Genomic DNA, 18,075 nt, shown 5'->3' with positions numbered 1-18,075 from the left:
AAAATTACGAAAGTTTTAAAAATTGAGAACAGAATTTTATAGTCCAAAGTCTGTCCTTATTAAAAGGTGCCCCCCCTTGCCCATAAAGGTAATTTGCCTAGAGTAACATATCAAATTAGGGACTCAAACACCCAGGAGTGTCGAACTTTTTGGCGTGTCTGAGCCACGCTGGAAGAAAAGTGGTCTTGGGCCACACATTAAATACACAAACATTAATGAAAACTGATCAACAAAAAATAGGTTTTAAGTAAATTTACAATTTTATGTTAGGCCACATTCATAGCCATCCCACAGGACTGGCTCACATTTCTTCTCCTTCGTCCCAAAATACTCCCTCCCAGGCTTAATTTATCATACCTTGTAGCCGCTTAATTATCTCAAACGTAGGCAGAAACTGATCAAATTCAAAAGAGAGAGAAATCACCCAAAGATCTGACAACTGGAGTCAGGTAAACTGCCAGTTTTACGTCCGTAAAATGACACGAGAGAACAGAAAATTGAGTAAGGGTAATTTTTCGGTCATCACAACAGCTAGGGAATAAACTTTTTCCTTGAGGAGAGATTATGCTGAGGGGACCAGATACAGTACAAAGGATAATTCCTTTGGGATTTTTTTTTCCTTTGAGTTTGTGGGATCTAAAAAAATTTTTAATCACATAAACAAACGTAAACACATTTACTTCTCACCTTTTGCCACATATTTCTCCGAACACTTCACAGACCACGTCTCCAAAAAGCAAACTGCCTATTAATCAAAACCTTCCCAAGACACAGATGACTCCTCTTAGAGTACGATTAGAAATCGTTTCCAAACTTCTGTTACCACGCTCAAACTGGATCGCCAAGGTTTGCAAATACCTCAGCTCGGCTAAAGGGCACAGAATCTCTAGCGCTCCCTACAGCTCAGACTCTGAACCTACCTACCACAGAAAACCCAAGTTACCAAAGATCGGCTCCTTCGCTCCACTTTTTTTTTTTCCGCTTAAAAAATCGGGTGCAGGTGGGGGTTGAGGGAAAGCTGAAACGGCGAACCGAAGGATTAATCACTTCTCCCCATTACATCAGCAGCCCCCGCCCTTTCCTCCGAGCACCTCCTCTCCTAGAATCGTCGCTACGCACTAGCGCTCCCTTCGCCCACCCCCTGCTCTATTATATGCCCTGATACCTCCCCATTATCACCCGCCCCACCACACTACCCCTTCCCTTCGTCCCCCTCCTTAGCGGGGGAGGGAGGAAACCCGAGAGAGGAAACAGGGCGTTGAAGGAAGGGACTTCGTGATAAGAGGGAAGGCCCTATTGGCTCGAAGGTTGTATAAGCGCCTCCGATTGGCTTCTTGGCCCGAATCCCCGCCCCTCTCCTCCCCGCCCACCCACCCCTCCCCCCCATCGCCCCGTGGCCCTCCCCCCGTCGCCCCGTGGCCCTCCCCCGCGGCCCTGGCCAGCCCCCGACGGGGAGGGACCGACTGGGCGAGTGGAGGCTCCGGTGGTGTCAATGGCTCCTCCTGCCACGGAGCAGCAGCAGAAGCCGCGGCGACGGGGCTGAGGAGGAGGAGGAGGAAAGGTTCCTTTAAGGAGGAGGAACGACGACGCCTCTTTTTCCCCCATCTCCTCCTTTCACACTCATTTCCCCTTCGCCGAGGAGAGAAGGGGGGGAGGAGAGAGAAGAGGCCGAAGAAAGAGAGAAAAAATTCCTCTCAGAAATCTCTTTCAGGGGGTGTGGGGGGGAGGAAGAGGAAAAAAAAAGAAGCCGGGCGCCCCCTGCTCCCTCCCTCCCTCCCTCCTCTCCCTCTCTTCTCCTTCTCCCTTTCTCACCCGCCCGCCCACTACCCCTGCCTCCGGAGTCGCCGCTCGGGAGTCGGCGGGACCGGGGTCTGTCTCCTCAGCCGCCGACGCCGCGCTTCGCCTCGGGATTCCTAGGCGGGCGGACACCCTTTCTTTCTTTCTCTCGCTCTGCCCGTCTCTCGGTCTCCGTCCCTCGCGGCCGCCCCGCCCGGCGGCCTCGGCCTTCCCCGTGCGTCAGGCCCACCCGCCCGGCCTCGCTCGGTCTCTGTCTCCGCGGGCCTTTCTCTGGACTCGGGGGCTCCCTCGCCCCCTCCACCCTCACCGTCTCCCCTTCCCCTCGCTCCCTTTCCTTCCTCCCCCTTCCCCCCACCCCCTTCTGCTTCGGAGCTCGCTGTGCGTGTGCGTGTGTGTCCCTCCGCCAACGCCGCCACCTCAGCCCGGCAAATGAACTCCGTCCGAGCCGCCAACCGGAGACCCAGGCGAGTGTCGCGGCCGCGCCCGGTGCAGCAGCAGCAGCAGCCTCCGCCGCAGCCGCCCCAGCAGCCACTCCAGCAGCAGCAGCAACCGCAGCAGCAGCCTCCGCCGCCGCCGCAGCAGCAGCAGCAGCAGCAGCCTCCGCCGCCACCACCGCCGCCTCCGCCGCTGCCCCAGGAGCGGAACAACGCCGGCGAGCGGGGTAAGGCCGCACTCCTTCCCCACAGCCTGTCGGTTCGGGCGCCCGCCCGTTGAGGACCCGCGGGGAGGGCGGCCGGGGTGAACGGGGGGGCGGCCGGAACGCCCCGAGGCTGGGAGATGGAGGCTGAGCGGAGGCGGGTCCCCGGCTGCCGCAGTGTCAGCCCGACTCGGCCCGGGCCGGCAGGAAAAGCCGCGGCTTCCCTACTCGCCCGGGCTCTCGCTCAGGCCGCGCTTTGTTTGGTTTCGGGGCTCGGCACCCTCTACCCCCACCCATCCCTTGGGCTTCCCGGCTTGTTCACGGACCCCGCCGGAGTCTCTTGGTGGCTGGGGGGTGGAGGGCGAAGGGTGGGATTTCTCTCTTTTTTGCTACCTTCCACGGTTTATAGCGTCCCCCTTTCTGAGGGTAGGTGGGGGAAACAACTGGGAGTGATCGGGCGGTGGGGTTGGCTGGGGAACTTGTTTTCCCCCTTTTCTCTGTTAGCCTCCCCCTTCCTGTGGAGGAGGGGAGAGGGGGAATTGGAGTGGTCCGTGGTGTTGGCCGGGGAACTTGTTTCTCCCGCCCCCCCCCCCCCCCAGTCACGGGGTAGGGGGAGCAGAAACTCCTCTCCCAACCCCACAATGTTTGCTGCGCAGTTTGGCTTTAGTTACAGAACCCCTGGAAGGACCCGTTAAATGAAGACCTTTAAATAAATAAATATAGAATCCATCGGCCATTTCCAGCCCCCTCCCGCGCGTGCAGTGCAGTTACCCTTAACGTTCTATCAACACCCCTCTCGCCTGCCCCCTCCTAGCGAACCCCCCACACCGCCTTGCTATCCTCCATCTCCTAGCGGGATTTGAAACGCCCCTTCCTTACAACCGGCCCCTTGGTGTGTGTGTGTGTGTGTGTGTGTGTGTGTGTGTGTGTGTGTGTTGTGTCCAAGGCCTAGTGAAATGTGTCATTTAGACCCAACTGTGCAGCTCTGTCTGGTAACCACCATTGTCTAAGGGCTGAAGCTCCCGGGGGTTGGATTCTTGCTTTAGCAAAAATAATGTTCAGTTCTACTTTGACGATGTGCTTATTTTGGGGAGGTTTTTGAGGTGTGATGTTGCACCCTGGTCTCCAAATGTAACTACTCTCTTTATTAATTAGCTGCTCTCAGTGGGGTGGAGGTCAGTACCATATTTACGTGTACGGTTGTTGTTTTTAGGAGGAGGGGAATTGTTAGGAGACATTTTGCGTGTTTTCGTTGGTGGATTAAGGTTAATTTTACATGCGTTGGTTGTCACACCTCCTTTGACTAAGGTAATTGAGATTAAATGCCTTTTTTAAATTATTCATTCTTTCCTTAAAAGCTGTTGCATTGTTTTACTTCATCAAAATATTTAACAAATGAAAGACGGAGATGATGATCTGAAAAATACTTTAAAGGGGTTTCACCAGTCACTGTTTCAGATAGTCCTTGAGAATGCAGTTTGCTCTATGTTGCTTCAAAGAATGTGATGTTTCAAGCCAGGTAGAGGTCTTGTGCAACAGTATTGGTAAATGTTTTAATGACTCTTTGATACATTTACCACCATTTTTTTAATTAAAAATGTAGTTTCATCATTTCCTTTCACGTTTGCATATCAGGGTCCTCTTGTGTTCCATTCAAATAATACTCAAGTCTCCTTCCAGAATTGGCACTATAAGAGAATTGACAAGTTTTTTTGTTTGCTTATTTTGAGAAAACAATGACACTGGATTGAAATCCTAGCAAAATATTTTATTGCTGGGTGTAAAGCTTTTTCAAGATGTACTGATTTGTTCACAACATTAGCACTGAATCACATTCTTTCAGCCAAACTTAACTTAGTCCCATTGTGTGTTTCTAAATGTTTTTTCATCTCTTTTTCACAGTTTGTGTTAATTTCAGACGTTGAGGTACTTTTAGACACTTCTCTTCATTTGTTTGAAATTATTAGCTACTAATGTCTGCTTCTTTTTGAAGTAACTTGACTTGGTGGTGGTTGGTAGTCACATGCTAGAGTGTCAGTTTTCTTTTCATTGATGTTCATAAACTGACTAAGGTGTTCATGAATCAAAATTTCAGTGTGTACCTAACCAAATGGTAAATCAAATTCACTGTAGAATTGTTGCTTTGCTGCAACTAGTAGAAATTGTTCTGGAGATTCTGTGTTGGCACAGAGGGGAAAAGAACTTGCTGATTAGTCTTTAGGGAAAATGCTATGGATCTTTTAGGGAACAAATAAATGGCCTCAGAATGAAGAAAACAAAGAGGAATTGAAATGCTATAAATAATATTTTGCTAGCTTTATGTAAAAATTTCATTCTTTGAAAATTGGTGTGATTACATTTTTAAGTGTACAGTTCACCTAATGATCAAAAGTTAGCTAAGAAGAATACTTTTATTTTAAAAGTTTTATGGAGCATGCAAAGTGTCTACTATTTCTGGTTTGGACAGGAGGTTTTGTTTTAGAATTTGCTAGGTTTCATAATTTTGACAAGGTAATTAAGGAACTACAGCTAAGAGTGTGTGTGTGTGTGTGTGTGTGTGTGTGTGGTTTTACTAACTCTTAATGGATATGTAATTCTTGCGTTAGAGTCTTGGATACAGTTACATAATAGTGAATTGGACAACCTTCCAGGTAGGGAATTGAAGAAGTGAGACTCAATGTTTTAAGACAAGTTAATTCAATCTCTATATAAAGTCACTTATTTATTTTACATAAAGGATGGGCTTTTGGTTCTTTAGAGGTAATAAAATAGTTACAAGATAGTATATTTTTCAAGCAAAAATTCTGTCAGAACTGATTTTTAGTTGCTTTTTTGCCAATAGGTTAATTGGTCTGAAAACTTCCTTGACATATCCTTAAACAACACACACACACACACACACAGTTATACATGTATTGGTCAATGTTTGAAGGAGAAAGAAACAGCCTTATAGTGTTATCTTACAAGGATTTTTCAAAGACGTCCATGGGGAAGAATTTCTTAACACTAAGAGTCCACTAATCATTAGTTTTTTTAGTCATTTAATTTCAATTCCTTAGTTTAGGATTTCACATACCACTTTAAGCTAATGGAAAATAATTTGTGTTCCACATAGGGACACTTTGATCATGTATTTCAGAGTTAATGAAACTGAAAGTAGTGTGGGGTTGAATATTTTATATTTTTCTTTTAAAATGTTAAAAAGATTTTAGCTTTTGCAGCTTGTTCTGCTTAATTTATCTTGATACCTACTTGGTTGATAGTCTTTTTTCTAGAAGTATAAGGAAACTTTCTAGAAGTGTGAGAAGTCTGCAGAAGTACTTTGTATTCTGAGTACTTTTAGTTTGTTAAAATTGATTACTTTGAATAAGTAATAAATGCATATACCTACCCTCAGCTACCAGATTCTCCTACTTGGAATCAATCACTATTAGTTTCTGATTTATTATGTTTTAACAAAAGATGAAATCTGACGTCTGAAAATCTTGATATGGAAGTTTCTGAAAGGTGTAATTTTTCTTCTAATTATTGGAAAATTCATAAGATTGTTTTGAAGCGCTGAAATTTTAACTGTGATTATTTATAGTTCAAGAGACTTAATAAATACATTATATTAATGGATTTTGCTATTAATTTCTAGTCTGAAATAATTGTAGAGAGTAAAAACTTAATCTCTTTAAATCCCATATGTATTTGTGGGATAAAAATATCGCCTGTGATTCTGAAATTAAAGACTATTTTAACTGAATTTTTGGAAATCATTCAGTAGTATAGTATTACATAAAATATTCCTAATGTAGCTACATATTTATAATATGCTGCAGCCAGACAACTCCTTAGTGTTCTAGTCATGTATGCTAATTATACTTTCTGTGGGATTGCTCTGGCCCATGATATTTTACCTTCAGATTTTCCTGCTACTTATGTAATAAGGAACTTCTGTAGCCTTTCTAGATAGAAGAGTTCTGGACAAGGAAAATGATTTTTCCTGTTTAGGAACTAAGTACTCTGGGTTACTTTTCACCAATCTGGTGGCTAAATCTTCAAAAACACCCATAAGAAAAAAGATGCTACCGTGTATGGTGGGGGTGGGGGAAGAGTCTGTTTTTTCAAAATTTAGAAATATTTGAGGAATAGAGATGGGATAATGGCAATACTGATGTCCAAGTTCTGCTGATTAGGCCTAAGGGTGTCCCCATACTACTTTTCTTTTTCTTTACTGGAAATTCTGACAAACCCAAGGAAAACCAGCAAGCTTGGAAACCAGGTAAGGCAAGAACCACCTGTAGATCTTGACTTGTTAGTGAGAACCCCTGGACTTAGATTTGTTATTTAAGGGTAGTGAGTATTTTCTTAATTATTTCCCATTTGTTTAAACTTTGAAATTAAATGATTTATAATAATGAGTTTTCTCAACTTATGTTCTCTTATTGTTCCCCATTTATTACTAAAAAGTTACTCTTATATTGCGTCTATCTTGTCCCATTGGTCTCTGAAGGGTTATTCTGTTTTAGACTTTTCCATTCCACTAATTTATCAGCCTTTTAATTGGATTCTTCTCTTCCAGAGAACTGTGGTTAATATTGCGATTGCTAGTAAGGTACCCCCAAAATGCAGTTGTTACCCTCTGAAAATAAAATTATGACAAATAAAATATACAGGGATGAGATATTTGGGTAGTATGATGGAAGGAGCTCAATAGTTAGACCTGGGTTCTAAATCCTGGCTACACCATTAAAGAGCTGTTTGACATGGAGCAAGCAATAACCTCATGGAGCCTTAATTATCTTTTAAATGAGGATGATAACACTTGCCTTATGGAAAAATTGTGAGGATAAGAGATAGTAAAGTACAGCTCATAGTAGCTACTCAATTAAATGGCAGTTCTCTTAAATGTTAATAGTAAGGAATTGAATCGCCTGTATATAAAACTAATTCCTACAGATAAAATCCAAGAGATAGTCTTTAAAGAGTTTCTGGCATCCCCCAAAGTGCAATCTAGGTGACTTGTAAATCTCACTAATCTTAAATCTGATGAACTGAAATATTCTTCAAAGAAACAGTAAGGAAACAGAAGAAATAGAATAATGATAAACATTGACTATTTCTGCTTATGTATACTAACTAGAGTCTGTGCCAGACACTTTCTTATATACTACCTCATTTAACCCATAACAATTCCATAAGATGGACATTACACAGAGTGAACATGCATAGTTAAGTAACAGAAGAATTTGGAAACTGATTTATGTCACCTGCTTTTTCCATAAACAAGGGAAGATAACGAAATACATTTGGCATAATGTCTCCATCACTTTCAGGGGAGGAAATAACCCTTGAAGCACATCTGTCTCCTATCCTATCCCATCTATCCTATTGGAGATTGATCCTGTAGTCTAATGCCCTTATTGTTAAATCATCTGGTTTCACTTTTTCTAAGTTAACCTTCTGATCATAATTTTACCTCTCGTGTAGATTTGTCTCCAGAAGAGATTGCACTGATTGGCCAGCATGTTTTTCCAGCTTGTTGATGAGATCACTAAGCACGCATTGTACAAAGAAGGGTAGATTTCCCTTGAATTACTCATAAGTCATGAATAAAGGGTGTTAGGTCATTTTAGCTCATAGTTATAAACTGGACGGTTTCAGAAAGGGGAAAAAAGTGAGTTAAGTTAGATTTCAGCAGTAATTTTGACATTTGTGGACTAATTCTTTTCTCACCATAACTTGGTATCTACATACATAGATTGGGGTTTTTGTATATGTTTAGTTAATACAAGATATGTGCTTAAACTTAATCCTTAGAAAATAAGGAAATGAAACCAACTAACTTCTTTACATAATTTATTTTAGTTGAAGGAAATATAGAAAATATTTACTTTGAAAATGAATGGTGTTTTTTATTTTAAAACACCCAAAATAAGATAGCATGTTAAAGCAAATATAAGTTTTATATGTTAGTTGCTTACTCTCCCAATTTCTAAAACTACAATTGTCAAATGTTTTGCCCTTCTAACAGATGGAGAATTGTGTGACTGTGTCACACAGAGAGGAAAAAAAACATGCTATTCTCTCAGTTGGTGGCTGAGCCTTAAAAAACATTAAGGAATACGTCCACATCTCACGAGAAAAGAGGTGTATTCATCTATTTTCTGAAGAGAACCCATTTTTTATAGTTTCTCAAAGCTCAGATTATTTAATGATAGAAATGGAGTAACAATCTATATTTTTTATTTTTTTTCTGGTAACAGTGATAATCTTAGTTTTACTGTTTTCCCATAGTATACCACAACACTCATTTTCAGATGGTTGATTTGGGTTGTGTCAAAATCTTTGTTGAAAGTTTTCCCTTAGTGTGAAATTAACTGGCTGCTAAATGGGTTCAACCTATGGCCACTGGTTTCTTTAGTATGGTATATTGATAACCGACTTGAATCAGTTTAGCCTTTGCTGGTTTGCCAGCTCTGCTTGGGTTTAGCTTTGAGAATTCTTTTTTACATTCAAGTATGATTTTGCACCCATAGTATACTATGGGCTATAACATAGTATATAACATATATAAGACATGGCTTTATGTTGATCTAACCCTTTAGAGGAAAGGGAATGGGGAAGAAGAAAAAGAGCATAACTTTTTATTCACCTGTTATATTTTGAGATAGACAGTGTTGGTATATAGTATATAATATCACTAGTAATTGTTTCTTCACACATAATTGATCATGTATTTTTGAAAAAAGAAAAACAGGCTTTAAGGGAAATTAGAAGTTAGTAAAATTTAACGAACAAAAAGGAGGAGTCATTCCAGGTTTGCATTATGGCAGAGGAGAAAGATGAAAGAAGACTTGTTTGAAAGAAATAGGGATGTGTGAAGAGAGTGTATTTTGAAATCTAATATTTTTGGTAGAGTGATCATATGGTAAAAGAAATGGTGGAGTCATTCGTCATTCCTCACCTGGAAGGTTATCTATATGTTAAAAGTAGCCACAGAACTAATTCATAGTTGTGTACAAATGACTGATATCTTCATAATCCTTTGAGATGCATTTTAATTTATAAGAAACTGATTACTTAGTCAAGTTTTGGTATTTTAGGCCCAGTAAAGATAAGAGAAATTAGTGATTTGGACAAAGACTTTTTGGTAGGACTACTTCCTAAAGGGCAAAATAAGCATGTTAGGGGAGGGAGAATGTAGGAGATTCTTGCAGAAATCATTTACCTTACACATTTATTGTTTTTCCTGATCTATTTTCAAACCTAAAATTTTCCTTAAAGTTTCATTTTTGTTTTTGTTTGTTTGTTTGTTTTTCAAAAGACTAATTTTGGAGCCCTGGCTGGCGTAGCTCAGCGGGCTGGGAACCAAAGTGTCCCAGGTTCGATTCCCAGCTAGGGTACATTCCTGGGTTGCAGGCCATAACCCCCAGCAACCGGACATTGACGTTTCTCTCTCTCTCTCTTTCTCTTTCTCTTTCCCTCTCTCTCCCCCCCCCCCTAAAATAAATAAATAAATAAATGTTTTTAAAAAAAAGACTAATTTTGGGTAAGGGTTGGAATGGAGAGAAGAGAAAGAATTCAAGCAGGTAGGAGTTGCCAGTATCATGGATCATTTAAATTAGTAGTGGTCATTTGAATTAGAAACAGTTTATATATAATTATTTTTATATTTGTGTGTGTACTACATATAAGTATATGGTTGCTTAAATTGTGGAAATAAATTTTGTCTTTTTTAACTTAGGTTGTAATAAAAGTATACAAGTGCACAAATCGTTGGTATACACAGCTTTATGACTTTCACAAAGTGAACACATCTCTGTAACCAGTAATACCTACATCAAGAAATAAAACACTACCAGCATACTTCACCCTTCCCAGTCACTAACCCCAACCCTGTCTTTCTAAGAGATTGGATTAGTTTTACCTGTTTTTGAACTTGATGTAAATGTAATCACCCAGTGTGTATTCTTATGTGAGTTCTACCCATGTTGTTACTTGTAGCAATATACTGTTCATTCTTGTTGCTGTATAATACTACAGTTTATCGATTCTACAGTTGATAGACATAGAGTTGTTTTTCATATTTGGCTGTCAGGAACAGTATTGCTATGAGCATTTTTTATATATCATTTAGTGAATAAAAAGCATTAACACATTCTCTACCATTGCTTATTTCTTCCCAAAGGCAAAATTTTCATTTACTTTACAAGAAATGAAAGATGAAACAGCTCTAAGACAGATACTAGCAAAGCTTCCCATGATTATGTTGCTAAAACAACTGATTTTATTTCAAATATTGGTGTTTTTCTTAAGTCTTTTGGTATGTTTACTTTTGTATCCTTTAACAGTCCAGTGTTAGGAAGTTCATCCATCAGCTTTATGTATTTTAATTTTTACCAAAGATCACAGGTTGGGTTATTTTGAGGAGGGGGGCAATCTCTTTTATTTTTTGGAGCTTTAAAAAACACCTTGGACTTCAATATGTGATTCTGAGCTTTCATTCCCAAAAAACCTGTTGCTTCTTTTTGCTACTACCATAAATATTTGTTCCTTCATTTCAGTTTGGAACTCTCTTTCTACTATGTTTAAGCTTATCCATTTAACTTCTTGGAAAATATTTTGCTATTGTGTAGTTGGTTGTATCATTTTATTTCTCTTTTTCTGCATATCTTGATTATTTTTTATTATCTTCAATTCAAATTACATTAAAATTATAAAACTTTCACAGAAAAATTGGGGTACATTTTGCCCTCAAAGTTGTTTTTCTAGTCCTTGACCCAGATCATCAGTTAGCGATGTATAGGAAGATGCAAAAGTGCCTCTGACAGCATAGTAAATTTTTTCTCAAGTGAAAGCTTGTGTTAAAGTGGTAGGCTTATATCCCCTATTATACAAGTATGCCCAGAGAATGACAGATGAAACTCTTCTTAAGGAACTACTTGCTTGAAACTGATGATATAGATAACCTTAGATACCAAAAGAGTAAGATTTCATTATTTTATGTGTGCTCTTTCAGCACTTAGCAGTCAAGTGTTAGAGCTAACAGTTCTTTCTTGCCTACAACAAGCAGTGTGGAAGAGACTGCCACCTTCTTTTCCATCTTAAACGCACAGCCACATTCAGTAAATGTTGCTGTAAAGTTTGAGCATAAGGAGCCAAAGCGTTTTCAGTGGCATTTTACCTCTTTTCTAGAGTGGTGTCTTAATTTCATCTAAATTAGCGGATTTTGAATATGGTGACACTGAAATGCTCTAAAACACTTTCTGTATCCTTTGAGTTACCAGCATAAATCAATGAGATCTGAATTTGTTAGGTATTACTATATAGACATACATCTTGCCTTTTGGGATTTATAGTTGAGGTAGAGGCTGAATTTTAAATAACTTTTAAGATCAAGGTGAATTGCAAATAATGGGTCGATAATTTCATCATCTCCTGATGAGAGACAAAGATTGGTTCATTTGTAACCTTATTATTCTTAGGCTGCTTGCAAGACCAGTCTGTTAGAGTTTTCTGTGAAATGCTGTTAAGATGGTTTGTTAAAAACTTCTGCTGTCTGGTATATGTTGTACCCTTTAATCATTTGTTGTATTACCTCTGTGCCATGCTTAGAAACTTGTTGCAGCCCAAATATTAAGCTAAGTTATAGCATTAAGAAAGAAGTATGTGCCTAGTGAAGGACATTATCTGCAGAGTTGGGGTCATTCATCTTGTTTTCACAGTATCATCCTTCATTATATTCACTCTTTTGCACTTATATCCAGAAACAAAGTAGGAGGACAGACCTAAATTAGATTATATGTTGCTAGAATCTAACTCCTCAGTTGCAGAAATGAAACAAAACTTAAAGTTTCTTCATAGTATCTGTAATCCCACTTATCAAGTAATTGTAACTCTCAGGTCTTCTTTATGAATTTTTCTGAATCTGCCTCAGTATCTCTATTGCTACATTTCACAGGGAACCTGTCCTCTATTTCTGAGTCATTTGATCAGAATGGGTCATTTGATCTGATTGGGAACCTCATAGCTGAAATTTTGAAAGCTGAAATTTTGAAAGCTATGAAAACTGAGCTGGGAGATCTGTATGTAATGAACTTGTACAGGGTCTGTGATTTTAGAGGGCTAGAAAAATGTCACATTGATCATAGACATGCATTGATAACGTAATGAAACTGAATATGCACTCTTGATTTTGTGAAGTATCTAAAAATTGTTGGAGAGATGTTAGCATAGAATCTTGGGATGGTGGAGGTAAGGTGATTTTTTTGTTACTCTTTTACATTTCTTTTTTTTTTTTTTCAAGAGCTACATGAAATCTGGAAGGAGGGAGGTTTGTATTGTTTTAAAAGAATTTAGTAGTTCTCCCGGCTGGTGTAGCTCAGTGGATTGAGCATGGGCTGCGAACCAAAGTGTCACAGGTTCAATTCCCAGTTAGAGTACATGCCTGGGTTGCAGGCCATAACCCTCAGCAACCGCACATTGATGTTCCTCTCTCTCTTTCTCCCTCCCTTCCCTCTCTAAAAATGCATAAATAAAGTCTAAAAAAAAGGAATTTAGTAGTTCTGATTATGATGTGAACTCATTATTGCATGGTTTGGTCCCCACATAGGTCATTTTAAATTTGAATAAAAGCTTAAAACTTTCCATTTTTTCAATGTTAACTGTGTTTTAAGTGCTTATTTGTGGAAATTTTTAGGTATTCACAGTAACTTTAGGATAATAAATGGCACTATAACTTACAGGTAATGAAAATAATTTGATCAAAAAGTCAGAATTAAAAACGAAATTTGATATTTGAACTATCAGCCAATATTTCTGTCTTTCTAGGATAAGTTTGTGACAGTAGACAATGGTAGTAAGTACAAATAGTATTTTAATTACACACCTGGTCGAATGATGGGAGATGGAAATTCAGTGTGCAAAAAACTGGATAATTAGAAAAAAGAAATTATTTGATTACAACAGATGGCTCTTTCTTCTGTACCTTGGAATGGTATGAATGCAGGTCTATTTGATAATAATATATGGGGATATTTTCCTTTGCATAAAACTAGAATTAGCTCTAAAGAAGTTAATGAGTCAGCTTAATTAAGTTGAAAGAGATTGCTAAAGGAAATTGTTTCATCATTATCAATAAAGAAAATACACCCCTCCCTTTCTAATATACTATATTCTAAGACAATTTAGATTGTGGGTTCTATTGTGCTTGGGAATAATAAGAACCTAGCAATGATTTTCAAAAAAAATTGGGCTTTTGTAGATTAAATTTAGTGATTAGATTTGAAGTTAATTCACCTCACACTCAACTAGTCTTCTGATCATCTTACAGAATCTTTATAAACCTAAACCAAATGGAAACAAGCATTTTTCTATTAGAAAATACACAAAAGCCTTTATTGAAAGAGGTGAACTGTTTGGTTTTTTCATTTTGTTTTTAAAATAGGGACTACTGATAAGCTTTAGGGCAAATGAGTCTTTAAGTGTAGATTCTAGATAGTAATCCTAGGTAGTTTTATGAAGACCTGATTACAAGTATATTTAAAGTATTTTTCTGAGACAGTGACTTTTGGTAGCCGAATAGGGAACAAGAGCAACATAACCATATGTAAATAAAGCTTTTAGTATCCTTTTTTGAAGTAGTCATATCAGTGTTGTAACAGTTGGCAGAAATTTTTTAAGCTCTTTGTGGAAGCTACAAATTATAAAAATAGTGCTAGCCATTTGCAAATAAGCATTTAGTAAATAGTTGTTTCTGTTTCCCTTCAACTACCCTGGATGTGGTTTTGTTCATATAATTACTAATTTAAGTGACTGAGCATATTAACTGCATAGATTTTCTAAAATGGTGTGAGGTTAATAACCCAAAAAGCTAAGATCATAGATAATAATTTTTTAAAATGGTATGAAGCTAAGTACCAGAGAAACTAAGAATGAAAGTCAAATTACTTTGAATAGTCAGTTTTTTTAAAAGCAAACGTGCTTTAATCTTTGTAGAAATAACAACAAAAAAATGAGTAATCACTTAGAAATCTTTAGCTAGAACTAAGTATAGCAGCAAGCAATATGGACTGTAGTTAAATGAATCATCCTAAAATGTGTGTGCCCATGTAAATACATGATATTATATCGTAGGTAATAAGACTTGTAAAATGTTAAAATGGTTGGGCAAATATATCTATTAGAAAAATTTAAGTATTCTAAAGAGGGACAAGCCAAAGGATGAACAAACCTTTCACATGGTTGAAAGTAATTATTAGAAAAATGTTGCTCATTTATTTTTCATTGTGCTCAGAAGATAGCTGGAGAAAATGAATTTAAATTAGTATGGTGATTTAGACTGTATAGAGAATATCTGGTTAATTTTAAAATGATCACTAAGGAAGACTATATACTTTCTCTTTTTTGGTTATTAGTATTAGATATTTTAATTATCTTAGAGATGATAATTAGAAATTATAGAATGTTGGAACTAGAACCGTAGTCTTGAGGTTTGTTCACTTACTCAAGGTGGGCAGTTGGAATTAGAACCCAGGTCTCTTGACTCCCAATCAGTAATCTGTTGTTGTTACAAATTTTTTTTATCATTCTGTTCATTTTTCCATTTAGTGATTGGTTGAACCTATTTATCTGGTAAAAGTTTCTGTAACCTTATTTGAACTAAACAAATTTTTTAGAATACTTGTCTTAACTAAAAAAGAATATGCAAGTAAAATTACAGTTTGTTTCTTTTGGATTGATTTGATTTGTTTTAGCTGTGAGTGGTTGAAAATAAGGCAGTTATACAGTGTAAGGTAAACCATGTTGATGATAGATTCCCTGGGTAACTGGTTTCAGATGCTTAAAAACTGGCTAATGTTTTTGAAGAGGTAAAGCAAAGTTCTTTTCCACTGTGAATTCAAGTGTCCATTTATGATAAGGGTGGTATTTCAGAGCAACGAGGAAATAATTTACCAGTCAAGGAGTGATAATTATTGACTATCAATTATTCATTTGCAAAAACATTCAGTTAGTTTCCTACTTTTTTCAATACCAAGAAATACATTCCGAGTGATTAAAGAGCTCAACACTTTTAATTTTTTTATTGTACTAAGAATATTTAACATGAGCTCTCTTTTAACAAAATTTTTAAGAGTACATTTAATTTAAATGTACTTAAATATTTAAAAGTATAATATTTAAATACAATATATTAAGTATAATATTTAATACAAAATTGTTACCTATAGGTGATATATATCAGATCTCAAGAACTTATCTTGCATAACTGGATCTTTATGTCCATTAAATAACAACTACCCATTTCCCCATCCCCCAGCCTCTCGCAACCACCATTCTACTCTATCTCTATAAATTTGACTATTTTAGATACCTCATGTAAGTAGAATCATTTAGCATTTATTTGTTTTTCTGCAACTGGCTTATTTTACTTAGTATAATGTTCTCCAAATAAGAACTCAGTAGTTTTAAAAAATCAAAAGAATTAGGAGAAAGTACTTTTTCTTAAGCAAGGACAAAAGAAATTTTAAAAAATCTCTGAAGAATAATCAAGAAATTGACTTCATAGGTGCTAATAAAAATGCAAATGACAGAAAAAAAATGGCACCTTATCTAACATACAGATAATTAATATACATGAGTTTTTATGAAAAACATTTTACGCCCTGGCTGGCGTAGCTCAGTGGATTGAGTGTGGGCTGTAAACCAAAGTATCGCAGGTTCGATTCCCAGGCAGGGTACATGCCTGGGTTGCAGGCCATGACCCCCAGCAACCGCACATTGATGTTTTTCTCTCTCTCTCTCTTTCTTCCTCCCTTCCCTCTCTAAAAATAAATAAATAAAATCTTAAAAAAAAAAAAAAAGAAAGACATTTTAGAGGTAAAATGTTAATTATTGAGCTAAAACGTACTCATTCTCCTCCTCACTTTGTTCTCAGAAACTACCACTATCATAAATTAGATGCGAACCTGTTCATTTCTTTTTTAAAATACTTTTACATATACATGTGCATCAATAAACATTCAGTTCTAGGGTGTTGTGGTTCCTCTGGGAAAGTAAGAACTTGCCTTCAAGATATTTATGGTTCAATGGGGTTAAACAGGAACATAATATATTCCCTTAAAAGATATTTAATGTGTATGTGCCAAGTGAATGGTATAAATCATAAGTATCTGGTACTCTCAGAATTTTTATGATTGAGAAGTGAATTAATGAATACAGAAGTACATGAAAATGAAGTCAGTTCTTTCCTCTTCACCTGTCTTTGCCTCAAATAACTCTTAACTGTGTGTTTACTTTTGAATTTTTAATGTATGTGTATATAATACACATAACTTTTTTCACTCAAAAAAACCAGACTGTATGTATTAATTTGTAAGTTAAGTTTTTACTTAAATATATCCAGGGCATTTTTCTATATCAATATAATTGTAAAGTTACCTCCTTTTTTACAGTTGCAGAAAAGTCCATTATACGAATGTACCATGATTGATTTATATAAATACATATATATATATTAGAGAGAGAAAGGGAAAGACAAAGGGGGGGGGGACCATCAGTGTGAGAAAGAAACATCTATTGGTTGCCTCTTATACATGACCTGATTGGGGGGGGGGGGCCGAAACCACAACCCAGGCATGTGCCCTGCTCAGGAATCAAACTGGCGATCTTTTGCTCTGTAAAATAATGCCCAGCCAACCTAGCCACACCAGTTAGACCACGATTTATATTAAATGTACCTCTACTGATTAATATTTAGGCTCTTTTTGTGTGTGTGCTTTTATAGGACTACAGTGAACATCTTTGTACAAATATATTTATGTCATGATTTCAATAATAGCTTCATAAAAGTGAGTTAAGTCAAAGTGATATTTGCATTTTTGTTTGATAGATGTTGCCATTTAAAAAATAATCTCACTATTAATGTGTGAGGTTAAATATTATCAAATGAGTGAATACATGAAATACTGAAGAATTGAACTACTAGGAAACTAGAATTGAACTACTGGGAAACTAGTCTAAGGGATGAAATGGTTTGGAAAGACTTCCCAGCAAAAAGGGATACTTAAACTAGATCTTGAAGAATGAGTATGTCACAGATAGAGGAAAGGGGGGTGGGAAGATATTCTTAGTAAGAGGAAATGGGCCAGACAAAGGGCATTGGAAGAGTTACCAGGACAGAATTTTTACTCTGTCATCATGTTCTGTTCATCTCTCAGTTCACTTTATGTCAGTGTTTCTTTTTCAAAAGGGAAATTAAAGTTGAATTTAGGCACTCTTCTATCTTCAAGGCTTTACCACTTCTGGAATAATCTAAATTCTTTGTCTGGAATTCAGAGGCTTCTACACTCTGGCTACCTGTTTTTCTTTTATATGGTTTTTCTTTTGACATACTCATCCATATAATGTTTTTTAATAAACCATACACATTACTATTCCATGTATGTATATGCACGCGCGTGTGTGTAATTGTTTTTTTGACACTGATATAAATTGTGCATTCAGTTGTTGCCTGATTTCAGTATTTGGTCACTTCCTTTTGTACCCACATGCTTTCTTGGTAGCTACCCCATATCCCAACCTCAAGTACTTGCTATCATTTACAATTGTTGGTAGGTCCATTTACACTAAATGTGTGAATGATTATCAGTAAC

General features: G+C 37.7%; 1 protein-coding gene across 1 annotated transcript in view; it reads left to right on the top strand.

The window, feature by feature from the left end:
- Nucleotides 1-1,451: 1,451 nt before the first annotated feature.
- The window catches only part of FBXO11 (F-box protein 11), an 87,982-nt gene continuing 71,358 nt past the window's right edge, over nt 1,452-18,075 (top strand). The window contains exon 1 of the mRNA XM_028514459.2: nt 1,452-2,458. Coding sequence (XP_028370260.2) covers nt 2,227-2,458 — 232 coding nt within the window. The 5' untranslated portion in view covers nt 1,452-2,226. The remainder of the gene's footprint in view (nt 2,459-18,075) is intronic.

This window comes from Phyllostomus discolor, chromosome 6, assembly GCF_004126475.2.
Source record: "Phyllostomus discolor isolate MPI-MPIP mPhyDis1 chromosome 6, mPhyDis1.pri.v3, whole genome shotgun sequence".
NCBI classification, from domain to species: Eukaryota; Metazoa; Chordata; class Mammalia; order Chiroptera; family Phyllostomidae; genus Phyllostomus; species Phyllostomus discolor.
Note: the sequence above shows the minus strand (reverse complement) of the source record. Positions and strands in the feature narration are given on the sequence as shown.